The 22,973-nt window shown below is 41.9% G+C and overlaps 3 protein-coding genes across 4 annotated transcripts in view; all 3 read right to left on the bottom strand.

Annotated features, from left to right (window-relative positions):
• LOC133648580 (general transcription factor 3C polypeptide 2-like) overlaps positions 1-1,232 on the bottom strand; it is a 32,055-nt gene extending 30,823 nt beyond the window's left edge. The window contains exon 1 of the mRNA XM_062044811.1: positions 1,098-1,232. The gene's annotated coding sequence lies outside the window, so the exon portion shown is untranslated. The remainder of the gene's footprint in view (positions 1-1,097) is intronic.
• LOC133648587 (zinc finger protein 512-like) lies at positions 135-18,256 on the bottom strand. The gene is made up of 13 exons (XM_062044824.1): positions 17,978-18,256; positions 11,973-12,031; positions 6,807-7,207; positions 6,627-6,707; positions 6,419-6,543; positions 6,259-6,345; positions 6,085-6,183; positions 5,728-5,895; positions 5,462-5,659; positions 5,296-5,397; positions 5,127-5,189; positions 1,748-1,846; positions 135-1,515 (listed from the first exon to the last, which is right to left on the bottom strand). Exons 2-13 carry the CDS (start codon positions 11,996-11,998, stop codon positions 1,183-1,185), a joined length of 1,782 nt encoding a protein of 593 aa, XP_061900808.1. The 5' UTR covers positions 11,999-12,031; positions 17,978-18,256; the 3' UTR covers positions 135-1,182.
• A 568-nt stretch (positions 18,257-18,824) lies between these two features.
• On the bottom strand, positions 18,825-22,272 carry LOC133648588 (tigger transposable element-derived protein 1-like). Of its 2 annotated transcripts, XM_062044826.1 has the most exons (3): positions 19,232-22,272; positions 19,053-19,124; positions 18,825-18,921 (listed from the first exon to the last, which is right to left on the bottom strand). In XM_062044826.1, exon 1 carries the CDS (start codon positions 21,571-21,573, stop codon positions 19,801-19,803), a length of 1,773 nt encoding a protein of 590 aa, XP_061900810.1. In that variant the 5' UTR covers positions 21,574-22,272; the 3' UTR covers positions 18,825-18,921; positions 19,053-19,124; positions 19,232-19,800. The 2 variants fall into 2 exon arrangements, with proteins under 2 accessions (XP_061900810.1, XP_061900809.1); XM_062044825.1 differs by having other exon boundaries at positions 18,830-19,124.
• Positions 22,273-22,973: the final 701 nt, after the last annotated feature.

Below are 22,973 nucleotides of genomic sequence, written 5' to 3'. Positions count from 1 at the left end.
TCTGCTGCTTTATTAGGTAGATCTAATCACATTCAAGCCAGACTTGTGTCAAAACATTAGATTTTTATTGCAGCTCAGTATTTAAGGAAGTTGAAATATTTAGTGGAATGAGATGTAAATGTTTTTTTTGTTTAGTTTGACAAATTAAATGGATGACAAAAATGACCTCTCTTAGTTTATAATGTATATTTTCTGCTGGATCTACTCTCTATTTTATGCTGACCTTTTTTTTTTCTTCTTTTTTTTCTGCAGCTGTTACATATACAGTGCCTCAGACTGGAAGTCTCAGCAGAGTGGTGAGGATGGCGGAAAAGATCATCATTAGGACTCCTCTTCCTCCTATCCGGGAAATCGCAAAAAGCCGCTGCCTAAACAGGGCTCAGAAAATCTGTAAAGACTCCTCACATCCCCACCAAGGACTGTTTTCACTGCTGGACTCTAGAAAGAGGTTCCGCAGCCTCCGGAGCAGAACCTCCAGCTTCTTCCCTCAGGTTATAAGACTCTTGAACGCATTAAAAAAAAATCCCTCAATTACATATATGTTATATTTTATATTGCTACTATGATACATTTTTAGTCTATTTAATACCTGCATTATCCTTTCCATCCTTTGAAACTGAGCTACTGTGTGGAACAATTTCCCTTGTGGATCAATAAAGTTTGTCTATGTCTAAGTCTAAAATAAGTTAAGTTCACTGGTTTGAATACCTCGATAAATATACTGGATTTAGTCATTGCTTTATTTGTGATCTTAAACAGAAACACAAGCCATAAAAATTTAAATATGTTGTTTTAACAATGTTAGTATGATAAACCAGAAGCAGATCGCTCGTAAAAAATGAGTATGGTAGAAACATTTATGTATATGAACTAAGTAATCAAAGCTCACTGTAATAAGATCAGACAGTGAAGATACAAAACGACGATGTTAGGTGAAGGTTGAGCGGCACCAAGAGGAAATACAGTACTGCACTGTTTCTCTGACGTACATACAAATGGAGTATAGCAGGTGAACACAATGTCTTGGAGTCATATATACACAGATTAACACTATAAGAAGCAAAGTTAAACACTAAGAACTTAACAGCAGTCCTCACCTCTTCTCTTCTCCATATCAGCACCATGTTGGACTTTTTAAGTCAGTCTGTGCCTCCAGTCTTCCTTCATTCTCGCCCCTCCTCTCTATGCATCGTCCTCCATCTCAATGGGGGCCTGCTCTCCCCTCCTGTCCATGTCCACCCACAAGGGTCCGGGCGGAGGTTCCAGAGGGGCGTAATGCAGCACAAGCTTCTCAGAGTGGGTTTCGGCCAGTGGGAGGACACACTGGTAATCTAGGTGGAGGGCCTGCATCTGATGGAACTGATGATGATGATGATGATGATGAGAACGGAGGTGATGGTGATGGTGGTGTGCATTCGTTATCTGCTTCTCTGTTTTTTGGAAAGACTCCTTGGATTGCCTTTTAAGGAACTTCTCAAACTTCTTTGAAGCTTTTTTGTTTGTCACAAACCAGTCCTGATGAGGGGAAACAGTAAATAATTATTACGACAGAAGCAACATTTTGTCAGGCACATCACAGCATCCATCCATCCATTTTCTACCGCTTGTCCCAAAAAGGGACAAGCTAGGGTCCAATACAGTTATTGGAGCCCAGCTCAGCTGCACAGGATATGATATCAAAATCCCCAGAAACTATACGACGTTATGCCCCCTGGTGGCTGTGAACAGTATAAAGTCCTGCTGTTACCTGTGAATGCGTGGAGTTGATGTGGTATTTCACCCCGCTCTCTGATTTAAACTCTTTGCTGCAGATCAGACATTTATACTCGCCCGCGTCAACGTCACCCTGGGGAGGAATCACATGCAATAATCCACATGTTTCCCATATGCAGGTGTGTATATCTATGTACAATTGATTGCTGATTCAAATCAGGATTGGAGTTTTCTGTAGTTTATTACAGTGGACCTCATTTATATTGACACACCTTTACAGGCTAACTGATGTCGACATACAGTACGTAGATAAAATCGTAACCAAAACATACTCTTGTTCGCACATTTACAGTGACTGGGATGGAAGAAACTGGGTTTGAACCCCCAACCTCCCGAGCCACTGCCGTCATGACTCCAATCACAGTAAAGGTTTCATACATGCGCAAATCTTTCTTCCAATCGAAAAAAAAGAATGATGTAGAATATTGGGTAATATTGCCATGCTCTTAGTTTGAAGCTTATTTTGCAGTGAACAGGAAATCATTGTGTGCACCCTGCTCAGTGGCTTTGTGGTTAGAGTGTCCGCCCTGAGACAGAAAGATTGTGAGTTCAAACCCCGGCCGAGTCATACCAAAGACTATAAAAATGGGACTGCTTTGGCACTCAGCATCAAAGGTTGGAATTGGGGTTTAAATCACCAAATGATTCCCAAGCGTGGCCACCGCTTCTGCTCACTGCTACCCTCACCTCCCACGGTGTAAACATGGGGATGGGTCAAATGCAGAGGATAATTTCACCACATCTAGTGTGTGTGACTGTTGTTGGGACTTTAACTTTCAATCTTAATGCTGTGTAACTAGACCACTTTTAATTTACGGATTTGACAACAATAAAATAGAATAGAATAGAAAGCTTTACTGTCATCAAACATGAAGCATGGCAAAGAATACAGATGGCTGTCTTGTTAAGGTGCGTTCTAAATGCAAACTTGATATAAAACAGGTATTAATATATTCCAATAAATATGAAACCAGTTCACTAGCCAACCAGATATTTCATATGAGTAGATACAGCCAGTTATTGTAATATTGTTTTCATTCCACCAAATGGTGCTACGTGCATCCCAAGACTAAATTTATAAAGGCACAATAAATTGAAATACATATTAAATCTCAGCACTGTCCTGTTATTTAATTTAAAAAAACATATTGAATACCTGCTTGGTGTTAACTTGCTGTTAATTTAAATAATAGGGGTGTCCAGAGCCGATATTGATATTGGATATTAGTTTGATATGGGCAAAAAAACAGGTGTCAAATGATATCGGCTTTCATCTAAAATCTCCAATCTAAGCATGATACAAACAGCCCTGCAGCGTATACTTGTGCAAAGCTAGACGCCACTTAACATCTAAATGTCCTTCAATAAGCACACTAAGGGCCTGATTTACTAAAGGTTTGCATGTACTAAAACATGTGCAAACCTGATAGCACACGCAAAGCTGATCTACTAAACGTGTGCAAAGTGGATTGCGTCTGTGAAGTGAGCAGAATACGGCCTGCAATCCATTTTGCGTCTCTGTCTTCATTAATATGCAAAATATACTGTATGCTGATCGTCAAAACGTCCACTGTACTGGGAGGACAAAATGCAAATATCATTATTTAGCACGCACAATGTGATTTATCGACACTCATCACCAGTTTGTGAGCACTAGTTGGTGTTTTATTTAGCACGTGTCAGAAGGACGTGCAAACTGACAGTTCCACACAGGATCGGCGCTTGCGCTGCACTGACAGACGATGGACAAACGAGAATCCTGCGTCGCATGTTTGTGTGTCAACATTTTGGAAGGTCAGAAATATAAAAATATTAGACATATCAAATATTAGACATATCGTCTATCAAGCAACATATTTGTTTAATCTTTATAGCTGCTGGATGATTTAAGGGGACGGCGTGGCGAAGTTGGTAGAGTGGCCGTGCCAGCAATCGGAGGGTTGCTGGTTACTGGGGTTCAATCCCCACCTTCTACCATCCTAGTCACATCCGTTGTGTCCTTGGGCAAGACACTTCACCCTTGCTCCTGATGGCTGCTGGTTAGCGCCTTGCATGGCAGCTCCCGCCATCAGTGTGTGAATGGGTGAATGTGGAAATAGTGTCAAAGCGCTTTGAGTACCATGAAGGTAGAAAAGCGCTATACAAGTATATCCCATTTATCAATAAAACAAATTCAATTGATGCGTTTTGGTGTCTGCTGGCGTTCTTTATATTCAGGAACCTATAATATACCTCCTACAAGAAAATATGTCTTTCAGTGTGCATCTTTTTGTATCTGAGTCATTCCAGACGCACAAATGTGCTGATGATGCGATCCACAGTCTCGCGCACAGAGGTAAGTGTCAAGTGTGCAGATGTTTCTGTTGTCTAGATTGCGATTCAAAAAAGGTGTTACAGATTATATATGTGTGCTGCTGGTTCAACACATCGCACACAGGTAGGAGCATGATAACACAAATGTGCAGAAAATTATAGTCTCCATGGTAAAAGCCATGTATGCTGCAAAATCCTCATTTAAATAAGGTGGTCTCTGCACCACTGTTCAATTGCACAAGCAGTGTTAGTAGATCACACGCAACACGTCCACTCATAGTACACGCTATTTTATTTTTTGCACATGCTGTCTTGCGTGTGGTATTTGGATCTTAGTAAATCAGGCCCCCTGTAGTTTTTTTCTTTTATTTTAGTCCAGTCATTTGCAAAAGGTAAATGACTAGTAGGCTATATGGTAGGCTGTAGGATACTCTAGGAGCTAGCAGCTACACAACAGCTAAGCACACAACAGCACCCAAGATGGACGTAGTAATAAGTGTCCTTAACTGAACAATATTGCAGTCTAAAACAGCACTCTTGTCAATATAAAAACATTTCTAATAATTATTGTTGCATGTTACTTTTACATACAGTACAAAGTCTCCAAGGCAGAAGCGTATTAGAAAGTATCCAGTAACTAACGTGTCTGCATAGCTCAAATTATTGCTTCATGAGTTTTGTGACCACTAGGTGTCACCAAAAACAACAACCAAAACACTTCAATTTATGTCATGTAAGTCTCCAGTTAATAAAGTGGTATGTATGCATGTTTTTTTTACCTACCATTCATTTGATCAAGCATTTTATATCATTCAACACTACAAAATAATAAAAGTATGTGCTATTGTTTGTGCTGACATCATATCAGATTATTATCGGCCAGGTCTCAAGGCTCCAATATCGGTATGGTATTGAAAGTGAAAAAGTTGTATCAGGACACCCCTAATAATAACATAGTGGGACGGATCTTGGCGACATCAGTGGGACTGACTTAGCAGGGTCCACTGTATATATTTATTAGGTTGATACAAGTGACGTACCATTGGGCACAGTCCCAGATGAGCCTTTAGTCCTGACACGCTGGTGTAGGTGCAGCCACAGCCCTGAAACACAGAGGACACACTGACACAGATGGAACACTCCTTTGGCTTCACCGGGGATAGAAATAAAGGATGGCCGTTTTTTAAAGGAAGTATGCTGGCGTCCAACCTGGTTGGGACATTGGACCTTCCTGTGCAGCTTCAACTCGTCCTTCCACTTCTTCAGCACCTCCTGGCTGAAGGCGGGCAGGCTGGGTCGAAAGTATTTTAACTGTGGGGACATGAGGTGAGAGCAATCACTTATATGCCTTATTGGTGATTGATTAAAGTCTTGCCTTTTTGTCTTCAGGCACCAAGTCTGACTGAAATTTCCTCTTGGGCCAATCTTTGTGCGGCTCATTGCTGGCGATCTCCGCCAGGTGAAAGTTGGCCACCAGTGCAGAAGCCCGCTGTAATCTGCCGCTGGGCATCCTCTCCGGGTCTGCTTCCTTTCGGACCTTCAGCACCACGTTTTCCTCGCTGTTCTCAGCAGTCTGCATGACAGGAACGACCTTCTGCTTGAGATGCTAGCCGCCGAAGCAGAAAAGTGCAGTGCACTCACTGGGGCGTGCTCAGACTTGAGGTGGTACTCCAGGCCCGATTTGGACTTGTAGGTTTTCCCACAGTGGGAGCAACTGAGCCGCATCTTCTCTAGCTCCGCCTCCTGCTTGCCGCACTTCTTCATGTGGTACAAATATCCCATAATGCTGGTGAAAGCCGCCCTGCAGCCCTGCAAACATGTCGCTCATGCTGCATTGCAGGAAACTGGTAGAAACTGATTGTCATTCATTTATCGTTGTTGACAACTAAGCTTATCATGGTAGTCAGCCATGTTTTATGTTTACGTTTGAGTAGAGCGCTATGAATCAGACTTTGTATTTCCTACATCCCAGCAATCTGGAATGTAGCATCAGGTCACCTCTTTGGAGCACTTCAACTTGCCCAACTTCTTCAGGATTTTACGCAGCTTGTCTTTAATAGTGCGGTCATCCAGGTCCTTAGTGTCATCTGCTGATGGCTATTGGCAGATTAAAAACACATCAACAATATGCAAAAATGACCCCAGACATTTTTACCCCCTCGCGGCGCTCACCAGGAAGCTGTGGTTGGCTATGATGTGATACTTCATCCCTGTGGAGGACATCAGCTGCTTCCCACAGTGCAGGCATGTGAAGGGTTGCTGCACACAACACAAGCAAGTCAATTATCAAGATCTTCCTAACAAACTTGTAGTTAAAAGGATCATTGTTGACCAGTCTGCAGTTCTCCATGTGCTTCTTCAAGCCTTCCACAGTCTTCCGGCTCACACTTCTACATTTGGGACACGTCACTCTGCCTATGGCGACAATCTGGAGCTGCCAGCCCTCTTCTTGGCTTCCTGTGAGGGTCCAACATTTCAAGAGTAATATAATAAAACAGAATCCGAACAGTTTTTTTCCCCAAAATGGAGATGTTGGACACCTGGAGCGTAGATGGGAGGCTCCTTCTTGGTGGAGATTGTAGGTGGCTTGTGTTCCTCAATAGACTGAACCATGGAAACTTCTGGTCCAAGAACAGTGAAACAATATTTTGGTTATTTCCTCTCAGCTTCGTACATCAACATCATCTTCTACAAGCCAAGAAAGGAAATTGAATACTTACCAGGATGCCACACATTCGTTCTGTTTTTGCTTCTCCATACATCTTCATTACTCTTGCAGTCCCAAGTCTGTTCTGGTCTTCCAAGATCCCATCCTGCGCTCCAGGTATCTTGACCTCCTTCCCAAACCTCCATCCCGGCCTGATCCCTGCCCCTGCATGGTATCCACATCTGGTCTTTACCGGACTGTCCTGCTCGGAGAGTCCAGGCGTTTGCGCCTTGGCCCTGAGATTGGGATGGCTTCCTGCTGTCCTTCACTACTAATCTAAAAGGTAGTCTTGCAGTTAGCAGGGTCATGGACTGTGCCTCCAACCTATTGGTCAAAGCACTTGATGAGATCACTGGGCAGGTGCTGGTTGGATCATTGACTGAGCGTATGGAGACACCTTGAAGGTCCTTGGACCTGATAGAAACACAACTCGAAACAGTGGATTCTTAAAACTCAAATAATCTGTCCAACCCTTGCAATTGGTTGGATTTCAAATTAATTTCAACAAAGAGCAAACTACACCTGCTAGTTTCCTTTCCATCCATCCATCCATCCATTTTCTACCGCTTATTCCCTTCGGGGTCGCGGGGGGCGCTGGAGCCTATCTCAGCTACAATCGGGCGGAAGGCGGGGTACACCCTGGACAAGTCGCCACCTCATCGCAGGGCTTACACAGATAGACGGACAACATTCACACTCACATTCACACACTACGGCCAATTTAGTGTTGCCAATCAACCTATCCCCAGGTGCATGTCTTTGGAGGTGGGAGGAAGCCGGAGTACCCGGAGGGAACCCACGCAGTCACGGGGAGGACAGGCAAACTCCACACAGAAAGATCCCGAGGCCGGGATTGAACTCATGACTACTCAGGACCTTCGTATTGTGAGGCAGACGCACTAACCCCTCTTCCACCGTGCTGCCCTAGTTTTCTTTCATACTTCTCTATTTTCATATACACAGTAGTACCAACACTTACCAGCTCAATTGGTTCAGTGACTGAGCTCCTTATTCAAAACACTTTGTCTAATTAAAATCAATTTAAAGGCCTACTGAAACCCACTACTACCGACCACGCAGTCTGATAGTTTATATATCAATGATGAAATCTTAACATTATAACACATGCCAATACGGCCGGGTTAACTTATAAAGTGACATTTTAAATTTGCCGCTAAACTTCCGGTTCGAAACGCCTCTGAGGATGACGTATGCGCGTGACGTAGACCGGCGAACACGGGTATGCCTTCCACATCGAAGCCAATACGAAAAAGCTCTGTTTTCATTTCATAATTCCACAGTATTCTGGACATCTGTGTTCGTGAATCTGTTTCAATCATGTTCATTGCATTATGGAGAAGGAAGCTGAGCAAGCAAAGAAGAAAGTTGTCGGTGCGAAATGGACGTATTTTTCGAACGTAGTCAGCCACAACAGTACACAGCCGGCGCTTCTTTGTTTACATTCCCGAAAGATGCAGTCAAGATGGAAGAACTCGGATAACAGAGACTCTAACCAGGAGGACTTTTGACTTCGATACACAGACGCCTGTAGAGAACTGGGACAACACAGACTCTTACCAGGATTACTTTGATTTGGATGACAAAGACGCAGACGTGCTACTGTGAGTATGCAGCTTTGGCTTCTAAACATTTGATCGCTTGACCGTATGTGCGCAACTTTTTTTTGCGTATGTACGTAACTTTTTTTAAATATATAAGCTTTATGAACCTTGGGTTAGGTGAACGGTCTTTTGGGCTGAGTGATTGTGTGTGTTGATCAGGTGTTTGAATTGTATTGGCGTGTTCTATGGAGCTAGGAGCTAGCATAGGAGCTAGGAGCTAGCATAACACGTACCGTACCGTACGTGCGCGTCACGTACGTAACTTTTTAAAAATATATAAGCTTTATGAACCTTGGGTTAGGTGAACGGTCTTTTGGGCTGAGTGATTGTGTGTGTTGATCAGGTGTTTGAATTGTATTGGCGTGTTCTATGGAGCTAGGAGCTAGCAGAGGAGCTAGCATAACAAACACGCAGGTGTTTTTATGCAGGATTAATTTGTGGCATGTTAAATATAAGCCTGGTTGTGTTGTGGCTAATAGAGTATATATATGTCTTGTGTTTATTTACTGTTGTAGTCATTCCCAGCTGAATATCAGGTCACCCCCGGCTCTCACAGCATCTTCCCTATCTGAATAGCTTCAACTCCCCACTAGTCCTTCACTTGCACTTTACTCATCCACAAATCTTTCATCCTCGCTCAAATTAATGGGGAAATTGTCGCTTTCTCGGTCCGAATCTCTCTCACTTCATGCGGCCATCATTGTAAACAATAGGGAACTTTGCGTATATGTTCAACTGACTACGTCACGCTACTTCCGGTAGGGGCAAGCCTTTTTTTTTATCAGATACCAAAAGTTGCAATCTTTATCGTCGTTGTTCTATACTAAATCCTTTCAGCAAAAATATGGCAATATCGCGAAATGATCAAGTATGACACATAGAATAGATCTGCTATCCCCGTTTAAATAAAAAAAAATCATTTCAGTAGGCCTTTAATCGGTGCTTGGCCCTTCCAAAACATCCTTGGAACATGTCTTTTAAAAAGAAAAAAAAACTTTCACATTAGAAATATTGTATAAAAACTAAGGCTGCAGCTAACGATTATTTTTCTATCGATTAATCTATAGATTATTTTTTCGATTAATCGGTTAATCTATAGAATATTTTTTCGATTAATCTATAGATTATTTTTCCTTTTACCGATTATTTTTTTTATTCAAAATGAAGATGAAAAAATAAATGTAGGCCCGTTTTTTCAAAAGGCATGGCTTTTATTTACAAAAAAAAAGAAGTATGGCCACTCAGTCAACATTGACAACAACATGACTAAATATTCTGTAACAATGTAAACATTTAAAACTTTTAACATTTAACAAAATTAAAAGTAGCTTATTTGCTTTTTAATGTGCAAATATAAAAGTCAACATCCAGTGCAAATCTTAATATTCTGCAATAGTATAAGCATTTCAAAAGTGAAAGTATTGCTTATTTGCTAAAATGTGCAAAAATAAAGATAAACATCCAATACAAAAAAGTGCCAATCTAAATATTCTGGAGCACTGTAAACATTAAGTATTGCTTTTAAAATGTGCAAAATAAACATCCAGTCCAACACAGTACACAATAACCAATTCTACTCATTCCAGTGAGTGACTAACAGTTGTAATGAAGAAAGGTTAGCATGTGTACATGTTTGGTTCTTTTCTTGTTTACAATATTCCCAGCAGCTGAAAATAGGCGCTCAGAAGGGGTCGATGTGGCTGGAACGAGAGGTAATTAGCCTTCACCTCAAGCCAGGACTGCGAGTGAGCTGAGCTGCAGTTTATATTTCTAGAAGGTCAACGGGCTCATAGTGATGTTACTAGTAGTTGACTGGGAGGTGTTTATTATCCTTTGGGGAGAGTCCGCTGCCTGATGCTCACCTGCTAAACACCTATCTGCTCCACGCTGAAGCGCTGACTACATGCGCTCTGAATACACACTGCTGATTGGCTGATAATGCTTCGTGTGTACCAATCAGATGGTTGTGTGGGTGGGACAATGCTGCGTGTGTACCAATCAGATGGTTGTGTGGGTGGGACAATGCTGCGTGTGTACCAATCAGATGGTTGTGTGGGTGGGACAATGCTGCGTGCGTACCAATCAGATGGTTGTGTGGGTGGGACAATGCTGCGTGTGTACCAATCAGGTGGTTGTGTGGGTGGGACAATGCTGCGTGTGTACCAATCAGGTGGTTGTGTGGGTGGGACAATGCTGCGTGCTGAGACAGACGCAGAGGAGCGAAGCAGCTTGTTAAGACTTTAGCAGCTAAAGTTAGCTTTAGCTTAGAAACTCGTTCGGTACACCCCCGTGCCGAACCGAAAGCCCCGTACCGAAACGGTTCAATACAAAACACGTACCGTTACACCCCTAGCAGATACAAATGACACATTCATGTTTTTGTGTAATGATGACAACGTATGCTCGCGCGGACGATTGACTAGTTGATGGTTTTCTTTTCAAATGTTCGTTCATTGACGTTGTGCTGCTATGATAGGCCATTTCCGCTCGACACAGTGTGCATACAACAACATTATTAGGCCGTTTATTGAAATACTCCCACACTTTTGACCACTTTTGGCATGCTTTTCCCCCCTCGCTTGCACCGCTCGCATCGTCTGCTTTGATCGTCTGCTTTGCGGTCCGCCATGACGGTAGTGTGACGTAAATATGCGACGCGTCGACGCACAAAAACGGCGTCGACGTATTTACGTAAGCGATGACGTCGACTACGTCGACGCGTCGTTTCAGCCTTAATAAAAACAATACAGTATAATGTACTCCGAACAACTAAATTATTTTTATGAAGTAATGTAATAATAATGGACAGTATTTATCTTGGAGAATGGACTTAAACGGTATCTCCTTCCAGCTGCTTCTGCGTCAAACACACCATGAGCAGATCTTCCATTTTTTCATGGATAAATGTCTACCGTCTAGATATTATTTTAACATACTTTGCTGGCGTTCCTTGCTTCAGAATGGTGCAGACTAGCAATAATATGCGCCCAAATTGCTTTGCCATGTTTTTCCGACACGCTCAGTCACTTATGGTGTTAATTATTTATTTTTATTTTTTTCAGTAAATATCATCCCTTCTTTTCAGCACTATCCTTCATGCTTGAAAAAATAAGTTATGTTGAACTCTAGCTATAGGTAATGCCAGCAAGTAAGACAGGATGTTTTGGCCGCATCTCACGTGGTTCACTGTGACATTTTGCTACACTAACTAAGGTTGGGGCTGCGGGATCCTTGTAACTCAAATTTTTGCTTGCAAGTTAACGCATAACAATTAGCCGAGAGACAGCTCTTATCACAAAACACTCTTAGGTTGAAGAACTCTTAAGTTTAGGTACCATTTCACATTGATTTCTGTATTATTCTAATTTAACTGTTGAGATGTGTGTCAGTAAAAAGACTTGTTCGATGTTCTGCATGCAGTTTAGTAAAAAAAAAAAATCTTGTTCAATTTTGAATTGGTGTTTTTTGTTGTTAAATCTCCTTCAATATGTTGATCAAATTACTTGTAAGATAATCACAGATACAACTAAAAAAAATAGATGACCAACAAGCCTTACCTTCGTCTAACAGGAGTTCTTTTCATCTTCAGAGCTTCTTGGACGTGACAGTCATCGCTCTAAAACATTCAAGTTGACAAATATGATGATTATTTTCAGCACTCATCACAATGTGTGCATGTGTATCAAATGGAGTAAAGAGGATGACAATGTGATGAAGAGTATTACATGTAATTAAAGCTGCTAACAGCGTTGAACTGGGCTTTGCCCCCGTTGCACCACTCGAGTCAGCCGGCACGCATGACGCTTGCGGTCACGTCAGTCCCAAGGCCTTTATCCACCACCAAAAATTTCAGGAAGATCAGAGCGTGTGAAAGGAACTTATGATTGTTGTAAATTTCCCCCACAAGGGGGCGATATTGGCAACACTACAATGATGCCATGGCATTGCACCCAATACTGTGATTCACCATCAAAATTTGGGGAAGACCGGAGCATGTGTAAGGAAGTTATGAATTTTCCTTTTCCACCACAAGTGGGCGATAATAGCGCCACAGTAGTCATGCAGTTACATCCCAGCCAACACCCCGACTCAGCATCAAATATTTCAGGAAGATCGGAGCATGTGTAACAAAGTTATGACTGTTATATTTTCTCACAACAAGGTGGCAATATTGGCGCAATTTCAGTAACGCAGTTGCATTACACCCAATACTAATTTCAAGAAGATCAAAGCACGTGTAAGGAAGATATGACTGTTATAGTGTTTCACCACAAGGGGGCAATAAATGCACCACAGTAATCATGCAGTTGCCTCCCACTCAACACTCTGACCCACCATCAAAATTTTCAGGAAAATCGGAGCATGTATAAGGAAGTTACTAATGTCACAGTTTTTTTTACCACAAGGCAGCGATAAAGGCTCCATAGTAGTCATGCAGTTGCGTCCCACCCAACACCCCGACCCAGGAAGATTGGAGGATGTGGAAGGAAGTTAAGACAGTTACAATTTTTCACCATAAGGGGGCGATAAGGCCGCCACAGTAGTCATGCAGTTGCGTCCAACCCAACACCTCTACCCACTATCAGAAATTTCAGGAAGATCGAAGCATGTGTAACAAAGTTATGACTCTTATAATTTTTTAACCACAAGGAGGCAATGGTAGTGTCGATATTAACGGCTAGGCATGATCAGACCCCTACTTCAATCAATCAATCAATCAATCAATCAAAGTTTACTTATATAGCCCTAAATCACGAGTGTCTCAAAGGGCTGCACAAGCCACAACGACATCCTAGGCTCATATCTCACATCAGGGCAAGAAAAAACTCAACCCAATGGGATGACAATAATGCAAAAAAATCTTTAAAGTTAGTTAGGAAATTAGGAAGAAGATCTGATCATTTAAAATGCAGTAATGACTGTTTGATTGGTAACTGCATGGGGCAGATTTCGCTGCAAGGCTCCCCCCACTTTGAATGGCTATGAACAGGTCCCATTGTGCACTTCAGGGCTACATCAACATAATTTCTACTAATTAGGATCAAAATCTGAATTTGTGAAGCCGAGTTATTAACATTTCGTGTTTTGTTGCGAACCATCAGATCAAAGTTTGGCGCCATGCCACACCCACATCCTGTCATTTGCAAAACATGTTTTGCAATTTATCATCGCCCATCAGTTTAGTATCCGTCTCTGATCACCAGTGGTGTTGCAGCTTTTGCCACTAGGCTCCACCCACTAAGAGTAGGTAGGAACAGGTACTGACCCATCAGGCACTTCAGGGTGTCATCATTTTTACCAAATAAGAATGTATGTGACTGAATTTTTTGCATTCAAATTTTGTGAACTGATTTTATTTATTTTTTTACATCAAATTATGCTGACAATTGAATTGAAAACAAATTCAGTGTTTTAAAATTCAGTGTATAAAAAAAATCAGTGTAAAAAAATTCAGTGTGTAAAAAAATCAGTGCATAAAAACTCAGTGTAAAAATATTCGCTGCTTCAAAAAGCAAGACTCACTTCTCGTAAATTAAGACTGAAGTAATTGGTCCTGTCTCAGAACCAGCCAATGAGGTGTCAGGTTGGAAGTTTTGTGACACGGGTCTTGCAAGACAGCATAAAAAAGGCAATTAACTTGGCTACCTGGGCATGTAGAAATCTGCCTCCGTCTTCGTCCTTCCGTCTTTGTGCTCTGTAAACAAGCCCCCCCGCCACTCTGTTCGTGCCTGGTCTGCATGGAGCAAAGCTTTGTATCGTATGTTACTCAAAAGTGCACATTATAACTATTGAAATAATTTTTATAGTTTGACAAAATATCCAGCAGGCCGCATTGAAATGTTAATTATGTTCTAGTATGCCCAGGTTAACTGTGTATATTATTATGCTGTTTTGCAAGACCTGTGTCAAGACCCTTGTCACGTGGCTTCAGCACCTCATTGGCTGGTTCTAAGACAGGATCGATTGCTGCAGTCATAAAACACCGGAAGTGTGTCTTGCTTTTTGAAGTGGCAAATTTTTCGACATTGATTTTTTCAGCACTGAATTTTTTTACACTGAATTTTTATACGCTGATTTTTTTTTTCAAACTGAATTTTTTTCAGTTAATTTGATGTACAAAAAATTCAGTTCACAAAATTTAAACGCAAAATATTCTGTTACATAAATTAAGTGTCAAAAGAAAAGCTTTCGTAATAAAAATATAAATTAACCTCCTTAAGCAGTTATTACCGTTTTGTGTTTCGTGGAGCATCATCGGAGCAATGTTTGGTGCCATGCCACGCCCACATCTTATTGGGTAGGCACAATTTGTTCGCAATTTATCATCACCTCATATGTGTAGTATCTGTAATTTTAACCACGACTGTGGTAGCCTTTGTTATTTATATTTCTGTAGTCCTGCATATATTAAGTTAAATTAATTATTTGTTGTTTGATGAATACTTGGGCCTACTGCGCTACTGCACTTTGGTGTTGGTCATTGTGGTGGTGTTTGATGGATACTTGGGCCTACTGCGCTGCTGCACTTTGGTGTTGGTCATTATGGTTTTGGTAGCCATTTTTGTGTTATTTATATTTCTCTGGTACTGCATATATTAAGTTAAATTATTTATTTTATGAATTACAAAGTCATTTGCATTCTGTGTCATTTATAGCACCTGTGACGAAAGCATATAGGGACGCACAGGTGAAACTGATTGGACAAATGTCAGGTTGAGAGACAGGCGGTGAAAACATTTTTTGACCACTTCTTACGCAAGACTTAGTTTTGTTTAAAGCTTTGTATGTAGTTAAAGTTGTTATTGTTAACCTTGGATGGAATGTTGGAAAGAAAACCTTTTTTTTTTTTGCAAATAAAGCTATTTTTTGAGAGTGCGTAGTCGGATGTGCGTATGAAAGTGCACCACCTGTCCTGGCTCAGCCCGTGGCCTTTGGTTTAGAACCTGGAAAGCTTGGAAAGGCCGATACAGTGACTCTTTTAGTCGAAAACCAAGATGGCCGACCTCCTGTTGGTATTCAAGTATGAGTTCATGAGACTTTTATGCGTCCCGTCATAAGTAATACAGGGGCAAATTTTTTCTCATTTTAAAGGAGGCGCTTAAGAGCTAATTTTGAAATGTCATTTTCTGGACCCCCAAAATCAAAAAATATTTGCCATACCTGACACACCTGCCAAATATTGGAACTTTTCGTGCATGTTAAGGGCCTCCAAAAGGCATCCAAATGTATAGAAGAAAAAACACAGCAATTTCAATAGGGCCGTTCCGGTGCTCTGCATCGCCCATGTGGGGCTTGCTCTAACAAACCATTGAAAAGGTTAAAGGCCTACTGAAACCCACTACTACCGACCATGCAGTCTGATAGTTTATATATCAATGATGAAATCTTAACATTGCAACACATGCCAATACGGCCGGGTTAACTTATAAAGTGCAATTTTAAATTTCCCGCTAAACTTCCGGTTGAAAACGTCTATGTATGATGACGTATGCGCGTGACGTCAATAGTTAAACGGAAGTATTCGGACTTCATTGAATCCAATACAAAAAGCTCTGTTTTCATCTCAAAATTCCACAGTATTCTGGACATCTGTGTTGGTGAATCTTTTGCAATTTGTTTAATGAACAATGAAGACTGCAAAGAAGAAAGTTGTAGGTGGGATCGGTGTATTAGCGGCTGGCTCCAGCAACACAACCAGGAGGACTTTGACTTGGATAGCAGACGCGCTATCTGACGCTAGCCGCCGACCGCACGGATGATCGGGTAAAGTCCTTCGTCCTTCCGTCGATCGCTGGAACGCAGGTGATCACGGGTGTTGATGAGCAAATGAGGGCTGGCTGGCGTAGGTGGATAGCTAATGTTTTTAGCATAGCTCTGTGAGGTCCCGTTGCTAAGTTAGCTTCAATGGCGTCGTTAGCAACAGCATTGTTAAGCTTCGCCAAGCTGGAAAGCATTAACCGTGTATTTACATGTTCATGGTTTAATAGTATTGTTGATTTTCTGTCTATCCTTCCAGTCAGGGGTTTATTTCTTTTGTTTTTATCTGCAGTTAAGCCCGATGCTATCACGTTAGCTCCGTAGCTAAAGTGCTTCGCCGATGTATTGTCGTGGAGATAAAAGTCACTGTGAATGTCCATTTCGCGTTCTCGACTCTCATTTTCAAGAGGATATAGTATCCGAGGTGGTTTAAAATACAAATCCGTGATCCACAATAGAAAAAGGAGAGAGTGTGGAATCCAATGAGCCAGCTTGTACCTAAGTTACGGTCAGAGCGAAAAAAGATACATCCTGCACTGCACTCTAGTCCTTCACTCTCACGTTCCTCATCCACAAATCTTTCATCCTGGCTCAAATTAATGGGGTAATCGTCGCTTTTTCGGTTCGAATCGCTTTCGCTGCATTGTAAACAATGGGAAAATGTGAGAAGCCCTTCAGCCTGTGACGTCACGCTACTTCCGGTACAGGCAAGGCTTTTTTTTATCAGAGACCAAAAGTTGCAAACTTTATCATTCTCTACTAAATCCTTCCAGCAAAAATATGGCAATATCGCGAAATGATCAAGTATGACACATAGAATGGATCTGCTATCCCCGTTTAAAAATTCATTTCAGTAGGCCTTTAAGTCACCTGTGCTTTGTATATTTCTTCAACAGAAAGATCGGAGCATGTGGCACGTCACCTTTGACGTGGGCGGAGTGATGTTACAAAGTTGGACATGTATGGACAAATAATTTCGACACCTACGGGAAGTGAAAAGTGACAAATTGAGTTGCAGTTTGCAGCTTTAACAGATGTCGCATGGCTAATTGGGCTAGTTGTAGTTCTTCCACACCCATCCATCCATCTTCTACCGCTTGTTCCTATCGGGGTCACGGGGTGCGCTAGAGCCTATCTCAGCTGCATTAGGGTGGAAGGCGGGGTACACCCTGGACAAGTCGCCACCTCATCGCAGGGCCAACACAGATAGACAGACAACTTTCACACTCACATTCCCACACTAGGGCCCATTTAGTGTTGCCAATCAACCTATCCCCAGGTGCATGTCTTTGGAGGTGGGAGCACCCTGAGGGTGGAACATGGGGAGAACATGCAAACGCCACACAGAAAGACCCTGAGCACGGGAATTGAACCCAGGACCTTTGTATTGTGAGTCACATGCACTAACCCCTGTGTCACCATGCTGCCCTTCTTCCACACCACACTCCTCCAAACTTGCCTTTATTCCATACTTCCCCAAAGAAGTGCTTCCATTTGCGGAAGCACACAATTGTCCATCATATCTGGCTAAGACTAAGAATTCAGACTAAAAATCTTGACCAACCTCTCATGGATGACAAACTGTGTACAGTTCAATATTTGACGTTTTATCTAGGAACAAGAGTTGCACAGGCAATCTGTTTTACCAGCATGCATCTCGTCTGATATTTGCACCTATATGAGAAATGAGTGTTCCATATGCATACTGTAGGTCAGATAACATGTTTTATAGGAGCATTTTAGTAAATCTATATAAATAACACGTCCATTTGTAAAGCTGTCGAGGAATGTGTGAGCTGCTCACTTCAGCTGAGCTCCGGGGTAGAGAGAGAAGGCACAACGTCCTGCAGCCTGCCGCCGCGCCTCCATGTCCGCCATGCCGATGCCCCTCTTTCGCCTTCCCCTGCACAGGCAAGCCACCAGGCCGGCGAATAGGTAGCCCCGACTCGACGAGGCCGAGCCTGAGAGAGTAAATGACTAGTGAGAGTAAATGACTAGTGCGGTGCACCGTGTGTTTACTTGCGAGACTGCATCTACTGATGCATTCACGGACCGAAGGAATTACCACATACTCTGCAAACAAGGCCGCCCCTGGATATAGCCCATAGCGGAATTGTATTTTAAGATCCCCAATTATAAGATGTTTCACACTTTTATTTAGGCAAAACTATTTTTTTCCTATTTTAATTCAACTTGAATTTATTTTGATGCATGTTTTGTACTAAAACTAATTATTGAGTAGTCAATTGCTACATTTATTTTTAAGAGTAAAATAACAAATTTAACATGAATTTGTAAACATATTTGGCACATCTCTGGCCAGGGTTGGATCTTAGTACTACCAGCCCAGTATTAATGCCGAACGCTACAGGACAGTGCATATGCTGGGGGATTTGCCATTATATTATCAGAGACGGAGCAGGAAGAGGCTAGCCAGGAATATGTATGGAATTAAGCTTCATATGAAGCACCCTGTTATTTACAACACGTCAAGTGTGCTTATTTACACAAAACGATGTCACCACGGATCACAGGGCCCAATGAATAGCGGGTCGACCCTTCATACATACTTTAAATGCCCTATAGATTATTTAAAAAAAAAACACAACTGCACAAAATCTGTTCCAGGGTCAAACTGTGGCTATTTTATGTAATTTATTAAGTGTACAGGGAGTTATTTAAACATTATTGTCCATCTGGGGATGCTAATGCTGTAAGGGATGTCCATGGTGTCCTGCTCTGCAAGACCTTTTTGTGTGTTGAAAACCGGCCATGATAACAAAAAAAAGGAGAAACACACAACATTGGGCTCAAAATTCACCATGGAACAGCAATTACTTTGTGTCAAATGCTAATGTAGTGTAACTAAATAAACACACATGAGTGTGGAGGATGCATGAAGCTTGCAGGACTTGTCACCACCACTATCTGGAATGTCTTCATGTTTAAATCTTCAAAGAGATAAAAATGCAAAATATCATTATTAATCTCAAGATTTAGGTTATTTTAAGCTCATACATCTCATGTGTTATCTACAAATCAGGATAAGAATAATTACCAGGACTGAACATTTTTCTTCCATCTCTGCTCCAGACTATATCTTCATTTGTCCTGGTGTCCCAAGTCTGGTCTGGTCTCTGTGCTCCAGGCATAACCCAGACCTGGTTCCTGTCCCTGCCTGGTGTCCACATATTATCTTGACCTAAGTGTCCCACTACATCTCTGTAGAAGTTCTAACTCTGCTTCTGAGTCCATGTGTCAGTTACTTGGTCCTGAGACTGTGATGACTCTCTGCTGGCCTCTGGGCCGTGAAATAACATGTCCATGACATCATTGAGCACCATCTGGTTTTCTATTGACTATGGAGACACTTTGAGGGTCCTGGTACTTGATAGAAACAATTCTAAACAGTGGACCAAACACTGTTCAAAACGTACAATTGTTTTGAATTACAATCCTTTTCAGCAGACTGCAAACAAACAGGTTTTGGAGAACAAACTTTTGACACAATTAACATTAAAAGTACATACAAGGTAATATTTGAACATTTTTGGTGGTCATGAAAGTGCAAAAGAAGTGAAGCAATGAGGTGTAAGGGGACATGGAGAAAAGGGATGTCACTGAGTCTCATTCCATAAAGTCTTCATCCAAGTCCCGCTCCAGAGCAAAGTCCTTTCTTCCTCTTTTAACACCACTAATTGAGGCTTGGAGCTCAGTAGCACTGCTGCTCCCACAACTTGGTTCTTCTTTGGACAATATATTGTCCAATGCAGCTTGTCTTTTACGGCTCTTTAGAATCTTTCTAAAGTGTTCCACCACATTTCCATCAAACAGGTTGATGTTCCTCTTCACAACGCCAATACTGGGGTGCCACTTTGCAACAAGACTCTGCGTCTTGGCCCAGTAGCCCAACAGTTCCTTGATTTCTGCAGTAGGAATGTTGTCAATGCAGCTGGTGTCCTCTTCCTCAGAAGATACTTCCTCAGGAGCTTCTTGCTGCTGCTCCCCATGGACACCCTGCACTTCATCAGTGCTCAGCACCAGAGTGTGCTCTTCCACCAGCTCCTCAACATCGTCACTGTCCACCTCCAGGCCCATGAACTTTCCCAGGGACACAATCTCATCCACCACATTATTTTCCAAAACAGGATCGAGCTCAAAGCCTTCAAAGAACCTGGGCACCACAGAGGCTGGCCACAGTTTCCTCCAGGCACATTGCAGCATCCTCTTGCAAACCTGTTCCCAGGCTGTCTCTATGATACTCAAGCAGTGGAGGATATTTAGGTGGTCCTTCCAGAATTCCCGCAGGGTGAGGTTTGTCTCCATGGTCACCTCAAAGCACCTTTGGAAGAGTGCCTTTGTGTAGAGTTTCTTGAAGTTGGAGATGACCTGCTGGTCCATGGGCTGGAGGAGAGGAGTGGTGTTGGGTGGTAAAAACTTCACCGTGATGGAGTCATGCTCGCTGCTCCAATCTCTTCCCAATCCCGTAGGCTGTGTCAGAGCCGCGTCCAGGACCAGTAGGACCTTCAGTGGGAGGTTCTTCTCCGTCAAATATTCCTCAACGCTGGGAGCAAACACTTCCTGGAACCACTCTGTGAAAAACTGCCTGGTCACTAGGGCTTTGGGATTGGACCTCCACATAACAGTCAGCTTGTCTTTTTGCACGTTGTTTTTTTTAAACGCTCTCGGGGTCTCTGAATGGTACACAAGCAGTGGTTTCACTTTGCAGTCCCCGCTAGCATTAGCACAGAGCAGGAGAGTTAGCCTATCCTTCATAGGCTTGTGTCCTGGTAGGCTCTTCTCTTCCCTTGTGATGTACGTCTTCTTGGGCATCTTCTTCCAAAAAAGGCCTGTCTCGTCACAATTAAACACTTGCTGGGGAAGAAAGCCTTCGCTCTCTGCAAATCTTTGAAATTCCTCCACAAACTTTTTTGCTCCCTGTTTATCAGCACGGACAGTTTCCCTCTTCCTAACCACATAGCGGATTCCACTTCTCTTTTTAAACTTTTCAAACCAGCCTCTACTAGCCTTGAAGTCATCAGCGCTGTCTCCAGGGCTGTCTCTGATGAGGTCACTATACAGCTGCCTTGCCTTCTCACATATAATGGGCTCTGACACCTTTTCACCCTTCGACTGTCTTTCAGTCACCCATTCCAGCAATATCTTTTCTACTTCCTCCATTTTTACATGTCTCTTACTGGTAAGTATTTTTACTCCTTTTGCCACATCAGCAGCTTTAATGGCTTCTTTCCTTTTTAATATAGTCGATATTGTTGACTTAGCCATTTTGTACTGAGCAGCCAGGTCAGAGACTCGTGCGCCACTTTCAAACTTGGCTATAAGCTCTTTTTTCAGCTCTATGGTCCTCGTCACATTTGTCCTTTTAGGTGGTGGTGGCATTTTTAAAAAGGCATATGTCACAACTGACTGATTACTCAAAATCCTTGGATAAAAAACGAGCAGTGATGTTACTGAACTAGTGAACTTGCTCTTTCACACTTCTAAAAAAAACCCCCCAAAAAACACTGCTTCCGCCTTCCTATTCTGATACCGGAAATGACGTCAGTTTGTCTCCCGTTGCTACTGTCAGTCCATAGAAGCATGATGGATGCCTTTGTAACACATTTTTTGCCACCTGCAGACATAACAGTCTAACAAAATCCACCCATAATTAAACACAGCTTTCCAATTAGTGATGGGTAAGACATTAGTTTCAGAACAAATCAGTTTCCCTTCACATTTCTTAGACTAACAAGAGTTCTGCTCGGGGTTTGTTTGCAAATGTTCGCATTAAGCAATCCTCTCATGCACATAAACGCCAAGGATATGTATACAATTATATAAACATGTACTAATCCTTCGAGTGACGACCCAGCCCACGACTTAACTAAAAACAAGTTTCCCCTCAATACGTCACCGAGTTTCACATGGATAATTCAAAGTCCTTGTTGAATTTTCTAGAAAAATCGACACCATCGGAGCATCTTCGTCCCATAGCACACAGTCTCACTTATCGACATAAACAAATAATGATTAAAAACATTTCAATTGTGACTAACACAATTATCCTTTACAGGGACAGTCACCTCATTTTGCCACTCTTCTTCTACTTTCAAAATTCGCAAACACCACCATTATGTTTTAGCGCCGTCTTCTGGCGTGGAGTGCGACTCGCTCTGTATTTTGTGTCATAAAATACAATGCATTATTTTGTGGCCGTCTTAAACGCAAGAAAAGAAAGATGAAAACACCTGTACTAAGCCTGTTGGTAATAAAATGCTAAACTCTTCCAATAGAATCTGTACAGGTTTCGGTTTCAGTTTATTTCGAACATGCATACAATGCAATATAATGCATCACATCTTTCCAGTTGTTTCATTACAGCACGTCCGAAAAGGAGTACGAAAAAGCTAAACTTATTTAATCCTACCCCTTTTCATACCATAGCAATTGTAACTCATTTCCCTGTTATCTGTAACAGAACAGTGAATAAGTAAACAATAAATAAATGATATACCATATTAAGTAAACAAATATTAAATACATAAATAATCTTTCTCTCCAAAAAAAAAGGGTTCAAGATGTTCATCATAATTCTTGTTCTGTGTACTTTGTGAACACTTGTAGTTTGAACAGTCTCTTAAACTGAATCATATTGGTGCTTTGATTTTTTTTGGTTAATCCATTCCATAACTTAATTGCACATACGAATATGGAGCATACAAATGTTTTAAATTAGATTTTCCTCTACGGTTATATTTCTCCTCTTTTGTTGAGAAGAATTGTTGTACATTCTTGGG

The sequence above is a fragment of the Entelurus aequoreus genome, linkage group LG04 (assembly GCF_033978785.1).
Source record: "Entelurus aequoreus isolate RoL-2023_Sb linkage group LG04, RoL_Eaeq_v1.1, whole genome shotgun sequence".
Taxonomy (NCBI): Eukaryota; Metazoa; Chordata; class Actinopteri; order Syngnathiformes; family Syngnathidae; genus Entelurus; species Entelurus aequoreus.
Note: the sequence above shows the minus strand (reverse complement) of the source record. Positions and strands in the feature narration are given on the sequence as shown.

Coding starts and splice junctions, on each gene's coding strand:
- LOC133648587 (XM_062044824.1), bottom strand. CDS start 11,998: ATGAAAAGAACTCCTGTTAGACGAAG. Junction 6,708..6,806: donor AACGAATGTGTGGCATCCTG/GTAAGTATTCAA, acceptor TTCTTGGACCAG/AAGTTTCCATGGTTCAGTCT. Junction 6,544..6,626: donor GCCTCCCATCTACGCTCCAG/GTGTCCAACATC, acceptor GGACCCTCACAG/GAAGCCAAGAAGAGGGCTGG.
- LOC133648588 (XM_062044826.1), bottom strand. CDS start 21,573: ATGCCACCACCACCTAAAAGGACAAATGTGACGAGGACCATAGAGCTG.